At 41.0% G+C, this 18,558-nt stretch overlaps 1 protein-coding gene across 3 annotated transcripts; it reads right to left on the bottom strand.

Moving 5' to 3' along the window:
* Positions 1-963: 963 nt before the first annotated feature.
* ELAC1 (elaC ribonuclease Z 1) lies at positions 964-17,531 on the bottom strand. Of its 3 annotated transcripts, XM_036244826.1 has the most exons (5): positions 17,464-17,531; positions 11,108-11,272; positions 5,416-5,883; positions 3,702-4,026; positions 964-1,012 (listed from the first exon to the last, which is right to left on the bottom strand). In XM_036244826.1, exons 2-5 carry the CDS (start codon positions 11,262-11,264, stop codon positions 1,009-1,011), a joined length of 954 nt encoding a protein of 317 aa, XP_036100719.1. In that variant the 5' UTR covers positions 11,265-11,272; positions 17,464-17,531; the 3' UTR covers positions 964-1,008. The 3 variants fall into 3 exon arrangements, with proteins under 3 accessions (XP_036100719.1, XP_036100718.1, XP_036100717.1); XM_036244825.1 differs by lacking the exons at positions 964-1,012; positions 17,464-17,531 and adding an exon at positions 16,901-17,329 and having other exon boundaries at positions 3,370-4,026; XM_036244824.1 differs by lacking the exon at positions 964-1,012 and having other exon boundaries at positions 3,375-4,026.
* Between the last annotated feature and the right edge of the window lie 1,027 nt (positions 17,532-18,558).

Genomic DNA, 18,558 nt, shown 5'->3' with positions numbered 1-18,558 from the left:
AATTGAACCCACAACCTTTTGATGTATGGGACGATGCTCCAACCAACTGAGCCACCCAGCCAGGGCTGTCTTCCTTTCTTGGATCTTTAAAAAAAATTCTCTAGTTAGCATATGCTGCTTTTATGATTAAAAGTTCATTAAAAGTATATTAATGAGTCATGAGTATTAGAAGACAGCTGATTTGGGGTCTATTTGGTAAGTCTAAACACCTTTTGAGAACTGGAAAGAGCTTTTTTAAATTAAATCTAAAATAAGCAGGTACTTGTGGATTCCTGACTACTGAAAGTCAGTTTAGATAGACAAGAGTATGGTAATTATTAGAGGTCAAGGGAGGGTTGGGGGAGGTTGAAGAGGGTAAAGGGGGAATAAACGTTGATGGAAGGATTCTTGACCTGGAGTGGTGAACACACACTACAAAATACAGATGATGTATTATAGAATTGTACTCCTGAAACCTATATAATTTTATTAACTCATGTCACCCAATAAATTCAATAAAAAGAAAAAAATAATTTAAAAAATTAAGTTTAGGACAAAGAAAATACTATACTTAGACATGAAATTCATTACCTCAATGAATTGTGCAGGTAAAAATAGAAATAGAAATATAATACTTTTGAGACGTATTGAGGAACATTTCTCAGTGTTTCAAGATGTTCCTTGGCAAAAGAGGATTCAATGATCGAATAAGTTTGGGCACAGTACATATTCTTATCCCCTCTGATACAACCATAAAGAGATTATAGGCTCTGAGAAGTCCAATAGAAGCTTCATTCTTAATTCCAGGCTCCATAAACTCTTCGAGTGTGTCCTACCATTAAGAACAAATTCTAGCCCTGGCCGGTTTGGCTCAGCGGTGAGAGGGTCGGCCCACGGCCCATGGACTGGGGATCCTGGGTTCAGTTCCCGCTAAGAGCACGTACCTCAGTTGCAGTTTGTCTTTGGTCCTGGTTGGGGTCGGATGTGTCTCTCTCACATCGATGTTTCTCTCTCTCTCTTCCTCCTTCTCTATCTGAAGATAAATGTAAAAATGTCCTCAGGTGAGGATAAAAAAATAAAAAAAGAACAAATTCTAGGCCAGAAGAGTCCAAGAAAGAATTCTCACCATGGACTGATACCCTACACTTGATCCAACATATCAATTCATTCCCACCTTCCTATGGTCTCCGAAGGCTTAGCCTACATACCTTAATAGAGCCTGATTCCAAGGGCATAGCTCAAGTAAGCTACCAAATAATGCCCAGGAAGAGCAAAACTGAGCATCAGACTACACGAATAAAACTTTTGAAGGAACTGTATATTTACTGTTGTTCACTTATCTGTCTCTACCGCTTAGACAGTGAGTCTATAGTTTTGTCTTATATTCATTTCCCTACTCCCAATATAGTAAATCCTGGCACTTAGTTGGTACTCAGTGAACGGGGTACCATCAAACCAAGTAATTAAAATGTTTTGGACAAGTACAGTAATGAAATGGACCAGGCACAGGTCTTAAAATTTAAGTCCTGAAGTTTACAGTCATGAATCATATCAAGACCTCATTTCATTCAATAAACATTTCTGAGTGCTTACTGTGGGTGGGTATTTCTAAGAATGTAGAGGTCACTAAGCTATAGTCTTTACCCTCAAGAGCTCCATGCAGTACAGGGACTAGTCTTAGCCATTCCCTGTTGTACAGGTTTTATTACACAGTAAGTGACTAGTAAATGCTTGTTTGAATCCAGTTCAGAAGCCAAGTTACACTTTAAGTCTGGTCAAACTTTGGCACTTGGGCAGGCTGACAGCCAGAGTAGGGCAGAACCTGACTGTTCTGAAGACTGCTTCAGAGTGACTGAGATCTTGAGTCACTGGACTCATCTAGGGACGGTTCAAAACCATCCAGGAGTCGAATTTTTTTTACTAGAGAAGCCCCAGAACCCAAAGGAATTTAATAGTATACCCCATGACAATATTTCCAAATATGTACTAGAAAACTCTCCAGGTTCCTGAGATGGTAATAGTATATGGTGAAATAGGACTGAGAAGGGGGTTCAGTCAAGGTGACAGGCCTCTGTACTGCAAGACTCCTCAACACCTTTAAACAATGTGCTATGCTCCTTTTACGCACTGTCTTAATCTTCACAATGATCCAGTGAGGTCGGTATTATTTTTCCTGTTTTACAGACGAGCAAGCGGAAGCTCAGAGAGGTAAGTAATCTGCTTCAGACCACACAAGTAACACCATAAGGTACAAAATAGGACCCTGAAATCAGGTCTTTCTGACACCAAAGACTGATTTATGACCACTCAAGCAATACCGTTTTTAATATATCAAAGGGCATTAGGACATTCCCACAGGAACACATAGCATAAAGCGTTTCCCAAATGGATCTGATTAGGGAAGTCTTTTGAATGAACCAGTACTTGAGACTAGCTTTCCATTAACACTTTTGAGAACTATTGTGGGGCAATTCAGTCAGCTACACATGGCAGAAAGGAGGTAGAAGGAAGCTCAGAAGGAAAAGCTACTCTAGAAAGAACATTTATTAAAATGGTGCTCAAATAATTATTAATAGGAACATGTAAATTAAACTCAGTTGAATAGATGATTTCTTTAACTCCAGATTCACAAGTTCCAGCTCATGGTTAATTTTTGTCAAATAATATTTGATATGACATTCCAATTCCAACATATTCACTTGACTAGTTCTTTAGGATTTCTTGTAGAATTTGATTTACATAGTAATTCAACTCATTATGTTATGAATTTTGATAAAGTATATTCACATTTGGAGTATAATTTTTACTCCACAACAGACCTGCAATTTGTGTTTTTGGGTGAGATAATTCTTCATCGTACAGCGCTGACCCAAACTTTACGTAGCATCCCTGGCTCCTACTGACTCAATACCAGTAGAACTTTCCACCCACCTCCCAGTCATTTTGACAAGAAACATCCCCACAACTTCAAATCTCTGTCCAGGGCAATGTTATCACCCTGAGCTGAGAACCACAGGTTTAGAGCAAACCAGAAAGTTCAATGACACATTAATTAAAGGATAAACACCTAGCCTGACCCTGCAGTCAGTATCCTAGCAAAGAATTTAAGATTCAACATGCCAGTTTCAATCCTGCATGTCCAATGAATGTCTCGTTACACTTCTCTGTATTCTGTTAATAACATGAACAGATTCAACACAAACTGCCAAAATACCATTTTTAGCCCAGAGGGCCAAGCCCTGTGTACTTTGCCAATAACAGCAATAAAGCTGGGCAGAAGCTAAGCCTAGGATTGCGTGGGGTATATCTGGGGCAGCAGCCACACAACACGAAATATACCTGAATAGTCTCTCATTTTGTCAAATTTGGACTTTAAAAAGGATACTAGTTTTTTTTCTTTTGAAAATGATTTATTATCAAAAAGCTTGCTCCCTCTCACTGCTGAGTCAATTCAGCAATGAAATTCCATCCTTTTTAGGATTACTGAGACCCAAATAATTTTAGACCAAAACAACAAACTTGACTGTCAGTTCAGTAACATATTCATGGACATGTCGGTATGCATTCAGGAACACTGGCTTCATTTCTTGATTGGAATGCCAATCACCATAAAATCTTCTGCTAGAGTCACTTCTTGGAAACCTAACACTGATTCAGCTTGCTTTTTTAGTTCTACAATCCCATCTGTTTGTCCTTCTCTGGCCAAAGCAACTGGTTTGTACCTCTGACTGAAGTGAGTCAGAACAAGCCTCTTTGCTTGGCACAGCTTTGCAAATGCTGCTGCCATCTGTGGGGTGCTGTGGCCATGCTCCTTTGCTTTGTCCATCTGGGCATCATCCAGGGTCGCTTCATGGATCAATAGGTCTGCTTCAAAGCACAGCTTCACGCCTCCATCACCCACAACCCCTGAACAGTCACCCAAAATGCAGATTTTTCTTCCAACAATAGGCTTTTTTAAGACATCTTGGGGAGAGATTGTAACTCCATTTTCCAGAACAACAGAAATTCCATTTTTCAGCTTCCCATAGGCAGGACCTGGCGGAACACCTAATGATGGAGGCAGATAACATCACATCATGGGAATGGAATTTATGACTTGTTAAGAGAGTCTGTTTTAACAGCACAGCAAAAAGCAAATGGAAAAGACATCTAATTCTTTTCATAATTTGTATAAATATTTTACTATTTGTGGAAAACTGGAATATTTATACATTGTTAAAAGTTCTGTGTTGGCAATGCCGTAGCATCTAAAACATTTCCCGAGCACATGTGTCAGATAAGTTTTAAGCTCTTAAGTCCCACTAAAACATTATTACAGTCAAGATAATAGCCTTGATGCTCTGCTGTGCATGGAAATAACAGTTTTTGGGAGTGCTTTATTTAATAAGCTCATCTTTGGGCAAACGTTAAGAGTCCATTTAAATAATGACAAGGTACCTACAAACTGAGTAAGTTAATAATCAATCTTCATGTATAGGGGCAGTTCCACCTTTACCAAACTGGGATTAAATCTCATATTATTCTAGAATAGTACCTGATTATCACTCTTGACAATACCTACGAAAAAACAGAAAGTGCTTACTAAGTCCAATATAGATCATGTGTAAAGTTTCCCAATATAAGAGTATTTCCACAGGATTTTAGATAATAAAAATACCTTTGGCCTAAGTTACTTTTCCTCATTATTTTGCATTTTGTTTTAGTTGGGAAAGAAGGAAGAGGTCGAGTAAACAAAGAAATAAACATACATAAGACACCATCATGATTTTCATAGGCTCTGCAATGGCCATGTTAAGGAAGGCAGAGATGCCGGAGGTACAGGAGACCTCGACACTGCTTCCAGAGAGACGCCAAAGACCCCCTCCTGCATGAAGGCCTAGTGTGGAGGAGGTATGAAGCCTCAGGTGGGCCCCAAGCCCATCTTTGTGTGCTTGCCTACTACTGTGATGAAAACCAGTTGAGGCGAAGTATTCTGAACACCAAATTAACTTAATCGAGATGGAAAAGGAAAACCCTGAAAGTAACTGGCTACAGTTGCAACATTAAGACATGGAAAAAATTCTCAGGCCAACGATGGCATTGAAAACATCTGTTAAGAGAAAGACATGAAAAAATAAAAGCCTAGAGTAAAACAACAACACTACCCTGCCAACCAAGACAGTGTAAGCTGAAGATAAGACAGACCAAGAATGTGCATCAGGGGAGCTAAAGAGAAAAGGATTAAAATATATACTTGGATTTTTCTCTGAAGAATATCTTTAGGCCCTAGGAAATCTCCCTTAATAAGCAAACTTTGGGCAAAGGAAGTACGTGGAGAAAATGTCAGTTTTAGGTCTGGGATACAGGAAAGGAAGGTTACTATGACACTTCTAACAGCTTCAGTTAACAACAGCTTGATTGATGAGAAAAGAAAAAAACAAAACAAAACACACTTACCAAGGTCTTTCAGTTTCTGTGCATTGAGTTTACCTGGGCGCTTCTTCTCCACAACTGAAAACCCAAAGGAGGGAATTCGGTGAAAGAGGCGAAATGCTTTTACAACAAACTGTTCATCATCAACCAGAAGGTATGAGTTTTCTTCTGAGTCTAATAGGATAGTTCTCCCTTGTCCCTCTTTGGGGGAGCTGTCTGCTCTACTCATGTGTGCAAATTCTTTCAGTTCTTCTGTAGGACACTGATCTGCTGTAGGCACCAGCTCGTGGACCACGTAAGGGAAGACCAACTCCGTGTGAGACAGCTCCATGGTTCGCCAGATGAAGTCCCGAAGCCCTGCAGGGCCATAGATTTCAATGGGCTGCTTGGTGACCGTGGAGCCGCTCTGCAGGCTAATTGTGCAGAGGAGGCCAGGAAGGCCAAAGAAATGGTCTCCATGAAGGTGCGTGATGAAGATCTTGGTAATTCTCCCTTTCGAATGAGAGAGAAAAATAAAATTGGGAATTTTTCAGACATAAAGATCCATACAAAGATACTTGAAATATATGTAACAACTTACATAGAAAGCAGTAAAATAAATTTAGAGTTTTACTTATCACCATAAACTTATTTTTTATATTTTTCTACATGATTCCAGAAGCAAGAAAGATAGGCTTTATTTTACTAGATGGTTTTAATAAGACAACTTTTCATAAAACATATTCAAATTACATAGTGTTATAGTTTTCAGAGTATTTTCCTATATATCTGATTACCAAAAAAAAGTTGCAGTAGGAAGTGTTCTGAAATAATTCACGTAAGTAACCAGATAGGCTTCAAGTGTTAAAAGCATCTGACAGTTACATTGCCCCCTACTGTTTGCTCTAAGAATAGCAAATATGTATTTCAGGCAAAACAAGTTCCCCTGGCTCCAACAGACTGGACCAGTGCCGAACCCAAAATGCCTTTTAAGGAGTCTCTAAACTGGACAGAGATTAATTAACCAAGTCAGAGCCTGTTTGTCTGAGTGAGGTTGACGGGGGAGGAGAAAAAGGAAGATGGTGAAGAAGGGAGAAACAAGAGAAGAGGGAGAGAAAGGGAGGTCAGAGAACAAGGGGGTAAAGAACCAACAGGGAAGGAGGTGGACAACAGACATTAGAATGCAGATCACAGGGCAGAGCCCCTTCGGTGTTCTGTAAGGGAACATGGGCCCATCCCTTCCCTTCACTCTGAACGAACACACAGCTTTTTCAGTGCACATTGGCTTAGGTTGTAACTTGATTTACCTAATGTTAAACTGAATTTACTGCTGGTATGTGGCAGGATGCCACGTCAGCATTTTTTTTGAGATACACCACAGGGCATTTCAAAAGTAACAATTACAATAACACATGATTAGTATAACAGAGGCTTCTGGTCCAATCCCATGGCCCACCTCTTTCAAACATTTGCCTCCATAAAAGAACAGAACTGTTTAATAATACCATTAAAGAATAGGAATAGTTTACTGTAGTGTCATTTGTCCTGTGATATCAAGGCAAACGTGTTCTCCAAGTGAGTGAGTCTTCCACTTACTACGCCAAGCCCAGGACCCTTGGCAGAGAACAATAGATTGGGCAGAGGCAAATTTTGGACCTTGAGAATCCCCAGGAGGCCCTCTGTAAGTTTCCTCAATATGCTCCTTTTTATTTTCTCTTTTCAATCCGGTTTTTTGACTTTTAGAACCTTTGCATTTCCCCTTCCTGCTGTCCAGGTTGCCAAAGCACTCACAAATGGACTTGAGGTCTCTGCAGACAAGAGAACTATGACGGTATTAGTCCTGATCCATGCTGACGTCAAAAGTGCCACATCAGACATTCTGGGTTCCTCCCTGTCTACTGCAAAACAGAGCCAAACTGAGCACCAAAACAATCTGTGAACCCAAAAAGTGAGACAAATTAAATAAGTAAAAAATTGCTTCCCACAATTATCAGTTTCAGGGAAGACAAACATCTCATTTTCCAAGAAACCTGATTTCAGAGGGAGAAGGAATGGCAACCACAATTATCAAAGGTTAAGATGAAGCTATCAAATGAAGAAAGAAAAACGCATGAGTTTCCTTTCACCTGAGAACAAGAAAATACAGGGGAATATGTCATCCATAGAGGAATGAACTACTAAGCACCCCCTAAGTGATGATGCAGTTATATTTACTGCCCCAGGAAAATGTCTGCAATACAGTCCTCATATATGTTGTTCAGTTGAAAAAAAGCGGCTGCATAGTGATTTGATTTATGCAAAATTATACCTACACACTACACAAATACACCTATACCTATAGGCTTTTCTTATACTTTTCTGCTTTGTTTGAATTTTTACATTGAGCATGTATACATTTTAGAATTATTTTTAAGGGAAAAAAACAAAAGTTAGGTTTAGTCTTTAAAATTATGACAGAAATAGACATGGTAAATCTATACTTGTTAATAAGATGCCTGCATATTAGGACCATGGAAGCTTGAAAGACCTACGATTAGATAAATACAAAGTACTTCCTTATAAAAATCATAAAATATTATTACCCCAGGAGGTAATATAAGCTGAAAGGGTTTCAACGAATCAAATAATGACAGGTCCATATTGGGTTATCGAGAGAAACCAATAACTTCCTGGTGTTCACATCCTTCTATAATTCCCTCCTCTTGGGTGTGGGTGAGATTTGTGATAGGCTTCTAACCAGTCAACTATGACACAGAGATGCAATGTGATTACATTATGTTTTAAGACTTCAACCTGCCTGTAGTTTTGCTCGAGTTTCTCTCTCCCTTGCTGGCACTACTCCAAGCTACTATGAAGTAGAAATCCACGTGACGAGGAGGCCTCTAGGAGCTGTGGGCAGCCTCAGTCCCACAACGGTAAAGATTCTGCCAACAACCTGAGTGAGCTCTGAAGCAGATTCTTCCCCACTTGACCCTCTTATGAGACCTCAGTCCAGCCAATTACAAGATCGCAGCTTAGTGAGACCCTGAAACCGAAAACCCAGATAAACCAGGCCTGGAACTCCCTGACCCACAGAAACTATAGGATAATAAATGCAAATAGGACACTAAATTTGTAATCTGTTTCATAGCATTAGATAAGTGACACAGTTTTAAATAAAAAGGAAAGACTTATCCCCATACCCAAATCTCTAATACCCACACTTAACAGTTTTTTGTTTCTTTTTTAATCACCCTCCCACCTTCACCTCTACTCTCTAAACCAGTGGTTCTCAACCTTCCTAATGCCATGACTCTTTTAATACAGTTCCTCATGTTGTGGTGACCCCCAACCATAAAATTATTTTCGTTGTTACTTCATAAGTGTAATTTTGCTACTGTTATGTCTTAGGCGACCCCTGTGAAAGGGTCGTTTGACCCCCAAAGGGGTCGCGACCCACAGGTTGATAACTGCTAAACAGTTACATATTACAGCCTCCACTCTAGTCTGTGCCTTCCCTGAGAGTTCTCACAAGAGGAACACCTGTGTGACCCAAGGGACATAAAGCAAAGTACCTGCCTTCACCTCAGGGTTTCAACACAAGACAATATAGAATGAGGGTTGAACTTTGTACATCTCAAGGCCTCATGTCCCAAGCGATATTAATTAGTTCATTCCTCCAAATGCACTTTTCATGACTTCCAGGTCTGGGGCATGGCCATCTGTAACATGTAATAATTATTCACTTCTTTACACCCTAGACATTCAGTCACCACCTCCTACTGGCTCTACAGGTATCTCTTAGATTAAGTCTCTCTTCCCCATCCCTATCACTACTTCCTGCTTCAACACCCTCCTCTTCTCTCCCTTCTCTCAGATGAATGCAACTGCCTTGAAACTGGTCTCCCTGATGCTAGTCTCTTTTTGCCAATACATTTGCCAAAGGAAAACTGTCCTAAAACACAAATTAGACCCTGTTAACCCTGCTTTAAACTTTAATGGTTCCTTATTGCCAATAGAATAATAAGGTCCAAATACTTTAGCGTACCACAGAAGATTTCATAGTCTGCCCACACTTACTTCCAGCATTCTTCTCTCTCTTCTATCCTAGCCAAGTACTCAATGCTCTGGATGGCTTAATATTCCCCAGACATGTCTGGGAACTCCCTTACTTGTTGCTCACTTTGTTGTCTGTTCCTTGAATGTCCAGCCCTACTTTTCTCCCCAGAGAAACTTCTATTCATCTTTTAGATCCTAGCTCAACTGTTACTATTATCACCATCTCCAGAATGTTTTCTCTGAACACAGATAATTAGTGCCCCCCTTCTTTGTACTACAAAAGGACTTAGAAAACACCTCTATTATTCTCCTTATCATATTATATTATGACTGTCTGCATGTCAGTTTCCCTCAATAAACCAAGAGATGCTTAGATCCTAGAACTATATTTCTTTTAGTCATCCAATGCCAAGGACTGTACCAAGTTACAGGAATAGTAACTTCAATAACCACCATTTACCAAGACCTAATAAGACAGAGGCACTGCACTAAATGCTGAACATGTTATTCATGCATTTATTGAACAGATATTTACTAGGCAACTACAAAGTACACAAGTGATCACTGAGCTTACCACAGGGAGACAGATAGTGGATATACAAACGGCTATTTAAATAACATCAGTTTAGATACTGATGATGATAATAAAAATAGGATGAAGCTACAGAATGCCTGGGGTGAGGGAAAAACTACTTAACCCCAGAGGTTTAGGAAAAGCCTCTGAGGAAATAGCATTTGAGCTAAGAGTTAACTGATTAGAAGGAGGCAACCACAAAGAGAAGATTATTATATATAAGTCTCATAACATGCCTTCTAAGTAGAGTTTTTATTTCCATTTTCGGGGTGCTGATATGCTAAGGCAGTGGTTCTCAACCTGTGGGTCGCGACCCCTTTGGGGGTTGAACAACCCTTTCACAGGGGTTGCCTGGGACCATGGGAAAACACATATTTCTGATGGTCTTAGGAACCGAGACACCGCTCCTCTATCCGTCTCCAGGCGGGTCCGCCCACACGCAGATACATCCACATACATGAGGAACTGTATTAAAGGGTTGCGGCACTAGGAAGGTTGAGAACCACTGTGCTAAGGTCACAAGCCAAGACACAGTTGGGACTGGAACACAGGTCTGCCTGACTCTGGACTATGGCTTTTCATCACTGTACCCCTCAGTCTCCCTGCTGCTGGGCCTTTGCTCACTCCACGCCCTCTGGCTGAGATGCCCTTCTTCTCCCCAGCCTGGGAAATCCTTCTTCTTCCTTCAACAACTCACAAGTCACTTTCTCTGAGATGCTTACCCTGATAACCAAGTGGAAAAGAGCTTCTACCTCCTCTGAACATCTACTGCCCTTTGCATTCTCTCATGATACTTACAGCTGGTGAAAATAAATGTGTACACAAGTTCCTTTGCTTGGGCAGTGTCCAGCTAATATGCCTGATGTATCTCACTCCATCCTCTACTCTGGGCCTCTATAAAACTTTGCTCTCAAAACTTACAGGAAGAATGAAAAGTAAGTAAATAAATGAATAAAGTTTAGTGGGTGTACCAGATGCCTGAGGACCTTCCAAGTCTTGCCAGGATTCTAGCACTGAAGTTCGATGCAACTGTCAGGGCTGCTATGGAGCAAAGGCCCAAGGAAAGCCAAGGAAATGAGGCAGCACAAGTGATGGTCAACATGAGATAACTAAATGCACACTAACCTGCTTTAAGCTGGCTTTTCATAAGCTGTGTCTGGGTTCCCTCCCCACAGTCAAAGAGCCAACACTCGCCCTCACACCGAAGAACCAGAGCAGAGGCACCCCTGGTTGGGGATGGGTATGCTGCGCCGGTCCCCAGAAACGTCACATCCATAGACATCTTCTACCCTGCAATGGAAAGATCACCGAGGGATTATTTCACATCACTGCTCAAAATCACCAAAAACAGGTTCCCAAGAGACTTATTGTTATTTAGGGCAGTAAAACTATTCTGCATGATGCAGAGAGATGGACACATCATTATACATTGGTCCAAATCCATAGAATGTACAAAGAGTGAATGAACCCCAATGTAAACTTTAGTTAATAATAATGTAACAATATTGGCTCATCAGCTGTAACAAAGATAACAACTACTGTAAGTTGTTAACAATAGGGGTGCAAGGGAGAGAATATACAGGAACTTTGTACTTTCCAAGCATTCCTTTTTTTCCCCCCTAAAGCCCTTTTAATAAACACTAAACAGCAATAACCACTCTATTTGAGGTTCTGAGATAGATTTTATTATGTTTACTGCGTGGTATGTCTGGTGCTTATGGTGATCAGCCCTTTCTCTGCATGATCATAAATACAACAATGCTCTACAGCAGCGATTTTCAACCGGTGTGCCGCAAGAACTTTTAAAACCTTCAATACCTATCTAGTCAGGGACACTGACCTCTTTTCTCTTAGCTTGTCAAGTAAAAAAAAATGACAACAGCCTACACAACAGTAGCCATCTGGTTGTGAATGAATCAAAATTATATTTATATTTTTCTCAGATCAAAAAGTATAATTTTTGGTATGCTGCACAATTTTAGTAATTAGTTTACGTGTGCCATGAGATGAAAGGGTTGAAAATTGCTGCTCTACAGCAGTATAGTAATGCCTAGTGAATGTCCCCCTCCTCTAAATGACAGGGTCCATCACTGGTTAGGATTTGGATTGCTGCTATTATAAGTGATCAGCAATAACCTGTTGAGTGTATAGATTTCTGCCAAGTCCCAACATCTCTCTCTTTCCTGTCACTGTTTCTGGGCACATCTGCCATTTCTTACATACTTCTGTGATGGGAAATGTGCATCAAATAGAATAAATAAGAATAAACTCAAACTCACACATAAACAATTATAGATTACCCACACTGAGGGTTGGGAGGAAAACAAAAATTAATCATTTTAAGAAAAAATTTTAACATATTAAATAAAGGATAAATATACAAAATTGTCAACAACTTTTCTTAGTCTTAGCAATAACCAGATAAAAATAGAAACGGGAAAGGTCTAGCTCGACTGGTGTGGCTCACTAGTTGAGCATCAACCATGCACCAAGAGGTCTCTGGTTCGATTCCTGGTCAGGGCACATGCCCAGGTTGTGGGACTGATCCCCATAGGGGGCATGCAGGAGGTAGCCAATCAATGTTCTCTCTCATCGATGTTTCTCTCTCTCTCTTCCTCTCCTTTCCTCTCTAAAATCAATAAAGAAAAAATATTTTTTTAAAAAAGAAAATAAACGGGAAAGATCTAATTCACAAGAGAAAAAAAACACCTTGTAAAATCACTAGAAATAACGTTAACAGGAAAGAAAAAGGCCCTAAAAGCCCAAGATACATATTAGGTTCTTTAATAAGACTTAGTATCACAGAAATGTTCTTTTCATATTCAGTACAGATATATTTAATGCAAATTTATCAGATTTCCATTGAGAGTAATCTTGGAACAAAAAAAAATTTATCAAAAGACGGAAAGAAAAAAAAAAACAAATGTCTGAGAATGGGCAAGAAAATTACATAAAGTGACTTACCTTTCTAGATATTACACTACTACACTAACTGGTTATAATTAAGAGACTAATATTGGCACACAGAGAAATAGAGGTGAGCCCAGCCAGTGTGGCTTAGTGGACTGAGTATTGTCCCATGGACTGAGAGGTCCCAGTTTGATTCCTGGTCAGGGCACATGCCTAGGTTTTGGGCTCTATCCCCAGTAGGAGGCAGCCAATCAGTGCTTCTCTTTCACATCGATGTTTCTCTTTTTCCCTTCCTCTCTCTCTAAAGAATCAACTTAAAAAAAATAGTGATGAAAGAGAAGGAATAGTCTAGAAATAAATCTAGGTATTTATGGGAATCAATATATAACAAAATTATAAAAAATGTAACATTTAATAAACAGCACTGACATAATTGGCTATTTTTGCAGAAAAAGTAAAGCAAGATTCTTACTTTGCATTGTATATAAAAATACATTCCACATGGCTTCAAAATTTAAATGTAAAAGATCCAATAAGACACATTTAAAAATATTAGAACATGTATATAATTTGGGGTTTGGGAAAAGCCTTATTAGCAAGACAGGAAACTCATAAATTTCAAAAGGAATAGATGTTTTCACTATATAAAAACTTTCACATATCAAGACTCAAAGTCAAAGGACCAAAAAAACAAAACAAAACAAAAAAAAACCTGGAGAAAACTATTTGCACTGTATGATAAAGAGTTAATGCCCCTAAAAACATGTTTCATGCAAGTGCATTCAAAATATAAAAACAAAAACAAAGAACCCTGATACAATAGAAAAATGGATAGAAACAGTAAATTCAGAGACAAAATCTGAACAGCCAATAAGCATGAAAAGTGCTCAGACTCCAGGTATAGGAAATGCAAATTAAAGAAATGAACACCATTTTCCACACATCCACTGACAAATATTAATGCTAGCCAGTGCTAACCAGAACAAGAGAATATGGGCACTCATATTACTAGTGGTGGGGGTGTGAATTGCTATTACGTTTTGGGGGAGTAATCTGGCAATATATATTACCAATAATAATGCTGCTGCTAATAACAACACACTCTAACTCAGCAGTCCCTTTTTTGGGAATCTACCCTATGCAAATACTCTGTGTACAATGGTGTTTATTGCGGTACTTTTAAGGTGGCTAAAATTTGGAAGCAATTTGAAAAAAAAAATCAATAGAGAAACAATTGAATATTTTATTATGCTTTCATACCATGGACTATTTATTCTGCAACTAAGTCAGTCTGTAACTCTTGTCCTGGAGGGATGACAGTGAAAAAATTTACAAATGGCTATGGCATGATCTCATTTTTATAATGATGTCCAAAACCCCTACATTTATATGAGACAGAGAAAGTCTGGTATGGAGGATACACACCATATTGTTAATACCGGTCATCTCAGGGGTGATTAAAATGGTGCGGGGGGCAAAGATTATTTTTTCTTTTAAATCTTTGAACTATTTTTGGTTTCAATAAACAGCATTTGATTTAATTTTATAATTTCTTTAATATTGAATATTATTTAAAATGTGTCATAAGGATGCCCAACCAGGTGGCTCAGTTGGTTGAGGTGTTGTCCAATACACCAAAAAGGTGCAGGTCCAATTCTCTGTCAGGGCACATGCCTAGGTTGCGGGTTCTATCCCCAGTTGGGGTGTGTGGGGGAGGCGATGTTTCTCTCTCTACCCTCCTTCCTCTCTAAAATCACTGAAATGTACCCTCCAGTGAGGACTAAAAAAAAAAAAAGATTAAAAAAACTGTGTCATAAGGCTGAACATTCACTGTTCATAATCTTACTTTCCACTGGGGATACAGTCAGCTCCCCACACTCTTTACCTCTCACACACACCTTACATACACAGATAGTACATCTCTCCACCCCACACACAAGCCTTTAGGTTACTGCTAGTGTTCCTTCCATGTGTTACTCCATATTTTCACTTCCAAGATCAAACCTTCCTTTTATAATTAATCTGCAGACTGTTCTTACTGGATTGGCAGTTCGCAAAACAGGTAAGAATAAACAGAAAGTTAAAAATATTAAAAGCTAATAAATGCAGAAGGAATAATAGAATATAATCACCTTGCAATCCCTAACAAATAATGGATCTAGGCCAGAGGTATGTAACCCTGGAGCATAATAGAATAAGCTTTTAAAACATATCAATGATTGGGCTCCATCCCAGAACTATTAAATAGGAAATTCTGCAAAGTGAGACACGTGTTTTAGTATTTTTTTTTTAATCCTTCCCCTATGGACCTGGCCAGTTTTGCTCAGTGGTTAGAGTGTCAGCCCGTGGACCAGAGAGTCTCAGGTTCAGTTCCCGCTAAGGGCACGTACCTCTGTTGCAGTTTGTCCCTGGCCCCGGTTGGGGCTGTGTAGGTGGCGACCACTCAATGTGTCTCTCTCACATCAATGTTTCTCTCTCTTCCTCCATCTCTCCCTCCCGCTCATCTGAAGATAAGTGCAAAAATGTCCTTAGGTGAGGATAATAAATAAATAAATAAATAAAATCCTCCCCCTGTGATTCTAATGTGCAGTCAGATTTGAGAACCACTTAGTGAAAGAATAATGGAGAACAGAACTATAATGGGCTGACTTGAACTCAATGTTTTAAAAAACGTTTTATTATAAAAAATGTCGAACACATACAAAAGTAGATATTAGTATACTATATTGCCACACACCCATCCCCAAGCTTCAATAATTATCAACTAACTCCTGGCCAATTTTATTTAATCTATATTTCCTACTAATCATCCAAGAATACATGTTAAGTATTCAACCAAAAATACTTCTTAACTGTCTGGCTGTCTCTCTTCTTCTGATATTAACAGCCACTAATGATCAGTGCCAGGATCCATTATTTCATTAGGGGCTGCCAAAGGTGGCATTCTCTCACTCCTTCAGCAGTTATTAGCTGGCACCCTTCTGTAACTCCCTGGTCAATTATTTAGTTACCCTGTGGTAAAATTTATTATTATTATTATTATTTTTTATGCTCACCCAAGGATATGTTTATTGATTTTAGAGAGGGCTGAACTCACAACCTTTGAGTGCATGGGACAACACCCCAACCAACTGAACCACCCTACCAGGGCACCCTGTGGTACAATTGTAAGGAAGCCGTCCATTGATCAATCTTAACGCCACAAGACAGACAATACCTTATTTAACTCCTGATGTGATATTATATGAAGGACACAGAAACCCTATCAGGCCTTCTTGCCAAAAAGTAGAACCTCAATCCTTTAAGGCTGTAATCTAAATATCAGTTTACTAAAGGACACCACAAGGAGGGGAAAAGCCAAATCTTATATGTAGGAAACTTTACCAGACAAATGAATTGATTTCTTCAACAAGTAAAGGGGGGGGGGGGGCGATAAAAAGGGAGGGGACAGAGATTTTAAAACATGTGTAAGAGATGTTTGGACCCTGATTTGCAGAAACTGATAATGGCAGGAGAAAAAATGAGAAATGGGGAAATGTAACTGCTGAGTGGATAGATGATAATATGAAATGCTTATTAGACTGACTGATAATGGTTTTATGTTTTAAAAAGTTCTGTTTTATAAACAAGTATTTAACTGATGTAATGCTACATTTAAATTTGCTTTAAATAAACCAGAGGGGGTGAGGGTAATAAATCAAAGAAGACTGATTATGAGTTGGGAGTTCAGTACACTATCTTATTTTCCTATATGCTTGAAAGTTTCCATGATAAAAAGTTACAAACCAAATAATAACAAACCAAATAAGCACAACCCCTCCACTAGGTCGGGAAGTACTCAGAAATTAATTTATTTAATCAACGGTGCATGTTTTGTGACATGTACCGTTCATTCTAGGCACTAGGAATTTAAAGTAACCAAACCAGATTTGGTCCCCGTCTTCTCGGACAAAAACCAAACCACACAAACTAAAAACAGCCGCTTGCTTTCTCGGGCCGGGGCTCCACCTTGGACCAAGTGCACCTTCTGCCGGGAACACAGCACACGACAGCAGTCCCTCTGGGTCAGTGGCTCTCGGTCCCCGCTGCCTATCACAACCGCCAGGTGCTTCTGGAGCCTTGGCAAGGCTCCCTGAAGGGCTCTACGGGCTGCCGGGTGAGAACCGGTGTCCAGGCAGGCAGGGCCCGCCCGCGACCCCCGTGGCGCAGGCCGGGCAGACGCCGCCACCTCCATTTTACAGCAGACAGACCGCGGCCTGGGGAGATGTGCGAGTGGCCACCGCAGAGTCAGGGCCAGAGGCCAGGTCTCGGGCCACTGGCAGCCCCGGCTCTCTTCCAAGTCGGCGTCGTCTCCCAAAAGGATGGGTGGGCGGCGGCTGGAGCGCGGGGCCGAGGAAGCTCCCGCCCGCGGGGGTGGAGGAGGCGCGTGTTCGCTCCTGGGCTCCCCGGGCCTGGGTACTCGGCGCGGGGCCCGGGCCGCGAGCCGGGAGGAGGCGCGCGCCTCGCGGCGGGGGAGCCGCGGCGGCGCAGACCCTGGCCCGATCCCCTCCGGCGCTCCCTGCCCCACTCACCCACTCCCCGGGGCCCGCGGCCGGAGCCAAGGGAGGCGCAGGCCCACAGCGAGACCCAGCTGTCGGCCGGGCGGCGTCGGGCGCGGACGGAAGTGCGCCGCCGGCTGTGTCCACGCGCGGCCGCTCTAGGACGCGCCGGAGGTCCACGCTCGGTGGTGCCCAACCGGCCCTTGGGCGCCGGGAGCCGAGGCACCGGCTTGAGACGCTTTACCTGGCCTCCCAGTAGGTCCCACTCTTCCTTCCCTGCCAGCACCAGCTCGCTGGGTAGGACGGTGGCGGGAACCCGTGAGGACCGGGGCGCCACGAATGAAAATATTTACTGTTCTGTGTTTTCTGTTTGTTTTGTTTTCTGTTTCTTATTTTCAAACGAGAGTGTGGTCCCTCCTACTTGACTCATGCACATGTTTGGGTAATTTCTGTTCTTTCGTTGGCATGAATCTTTCAGCCACTAAACCTAAAAATTTAAGCTTGAGGTGCCCTAAGGAGGATCAGCAGTGATGTGCCTTTGAATCGGACTTTACAGCAGCATTATTGTTGACCCTGAGCCTCGGCTCTTCATCTACTTCCCCATTCCAAGAATACACGGGAGTCTGCTTAAAGCCCGAAGCTGCCTGTGCTGTACTCGCCGCAAGCAAGCAAACGAGCTCTCTCGGCACCACACTGCGTGTGCAAGCCCGGGCCTGCTGTGCGCAGAAACTGCACGGGGTGACACAAACCACCAGGGGTAAAAATCTCATTCGGGTTACATTCTAACATTGGGAAGAAGTATTTCAAGCTCATACGCAGCGCCAAATGCACTGATTTTTGCTCAACATACTCGAGGTGGTCAAATTATGCAGGAGCCAAAGATAAGCAATAGAGGTGCTGTATCTGTGGGTTTTTTTGGAAACTATCAGGGAGAGGAATCAAGAACACTTGTGCCCCATCCTCAACCCCACTCTACCCCACTGCTTTGCTCAATAAACCATTAAGTAATCTACTTTTTGGGCTCTTCAAAGCCTTTGTTTCTTTGAGTATTAATAGAGCTCCAACTTTGTGGATGTTATTTTTGATGCTGAGAGTATTTTTAAAATATGTCTGTAGCCCCTGATTTTA

The sequence above is a fragment of the Molossus molossus genome, unplaced genomic scaffold (genome assembly GCF_014108415.1).
Source record: "Molossus molossus isolate mMolMol1 unplaced genomic scaffold, mMolMol1.p scaffold_m16_p_6, whole genome shotgun sequence".
In the NCBI taxonomy this organism is placed as follows: Eukaryota; Metazoa; Chordata; class Mammalia; order Chiroptera; family Molossidae; genus Molossus; species Molossus molossus.
This window is presented reverse-complemented; position numbering and strand designations above follow the sequence as displayed.

What these genes read in the sequence shown, in the direction of transcription:
- ELAC1 (XM_036244824.1), bottom strand. Translation starts at nt 11,264, where the DNA reads ATGTCTATGGATGTGACGTTTCTGGGGACCGGCGCAGCATACCCATCC. An exon ending in GAAAAGCCAGCTTAAAGCAG is followed by an intron (nt 5,884 to 11,107) that starts GTTAGTGTGCAT and finishes CTCATTCGAAAG; the next exon opens with GGAGAATTACCAAGATCTTC. An exon ending in ACAGAAACTGAAAGACCTTG is followed by an intron (nt 4,027 to 5,415) that starts GTAAGTGTGTTT and finishes CTCCATCATTAG; the next exon opens with GTGTTCCGCCAGGTCCTGCC.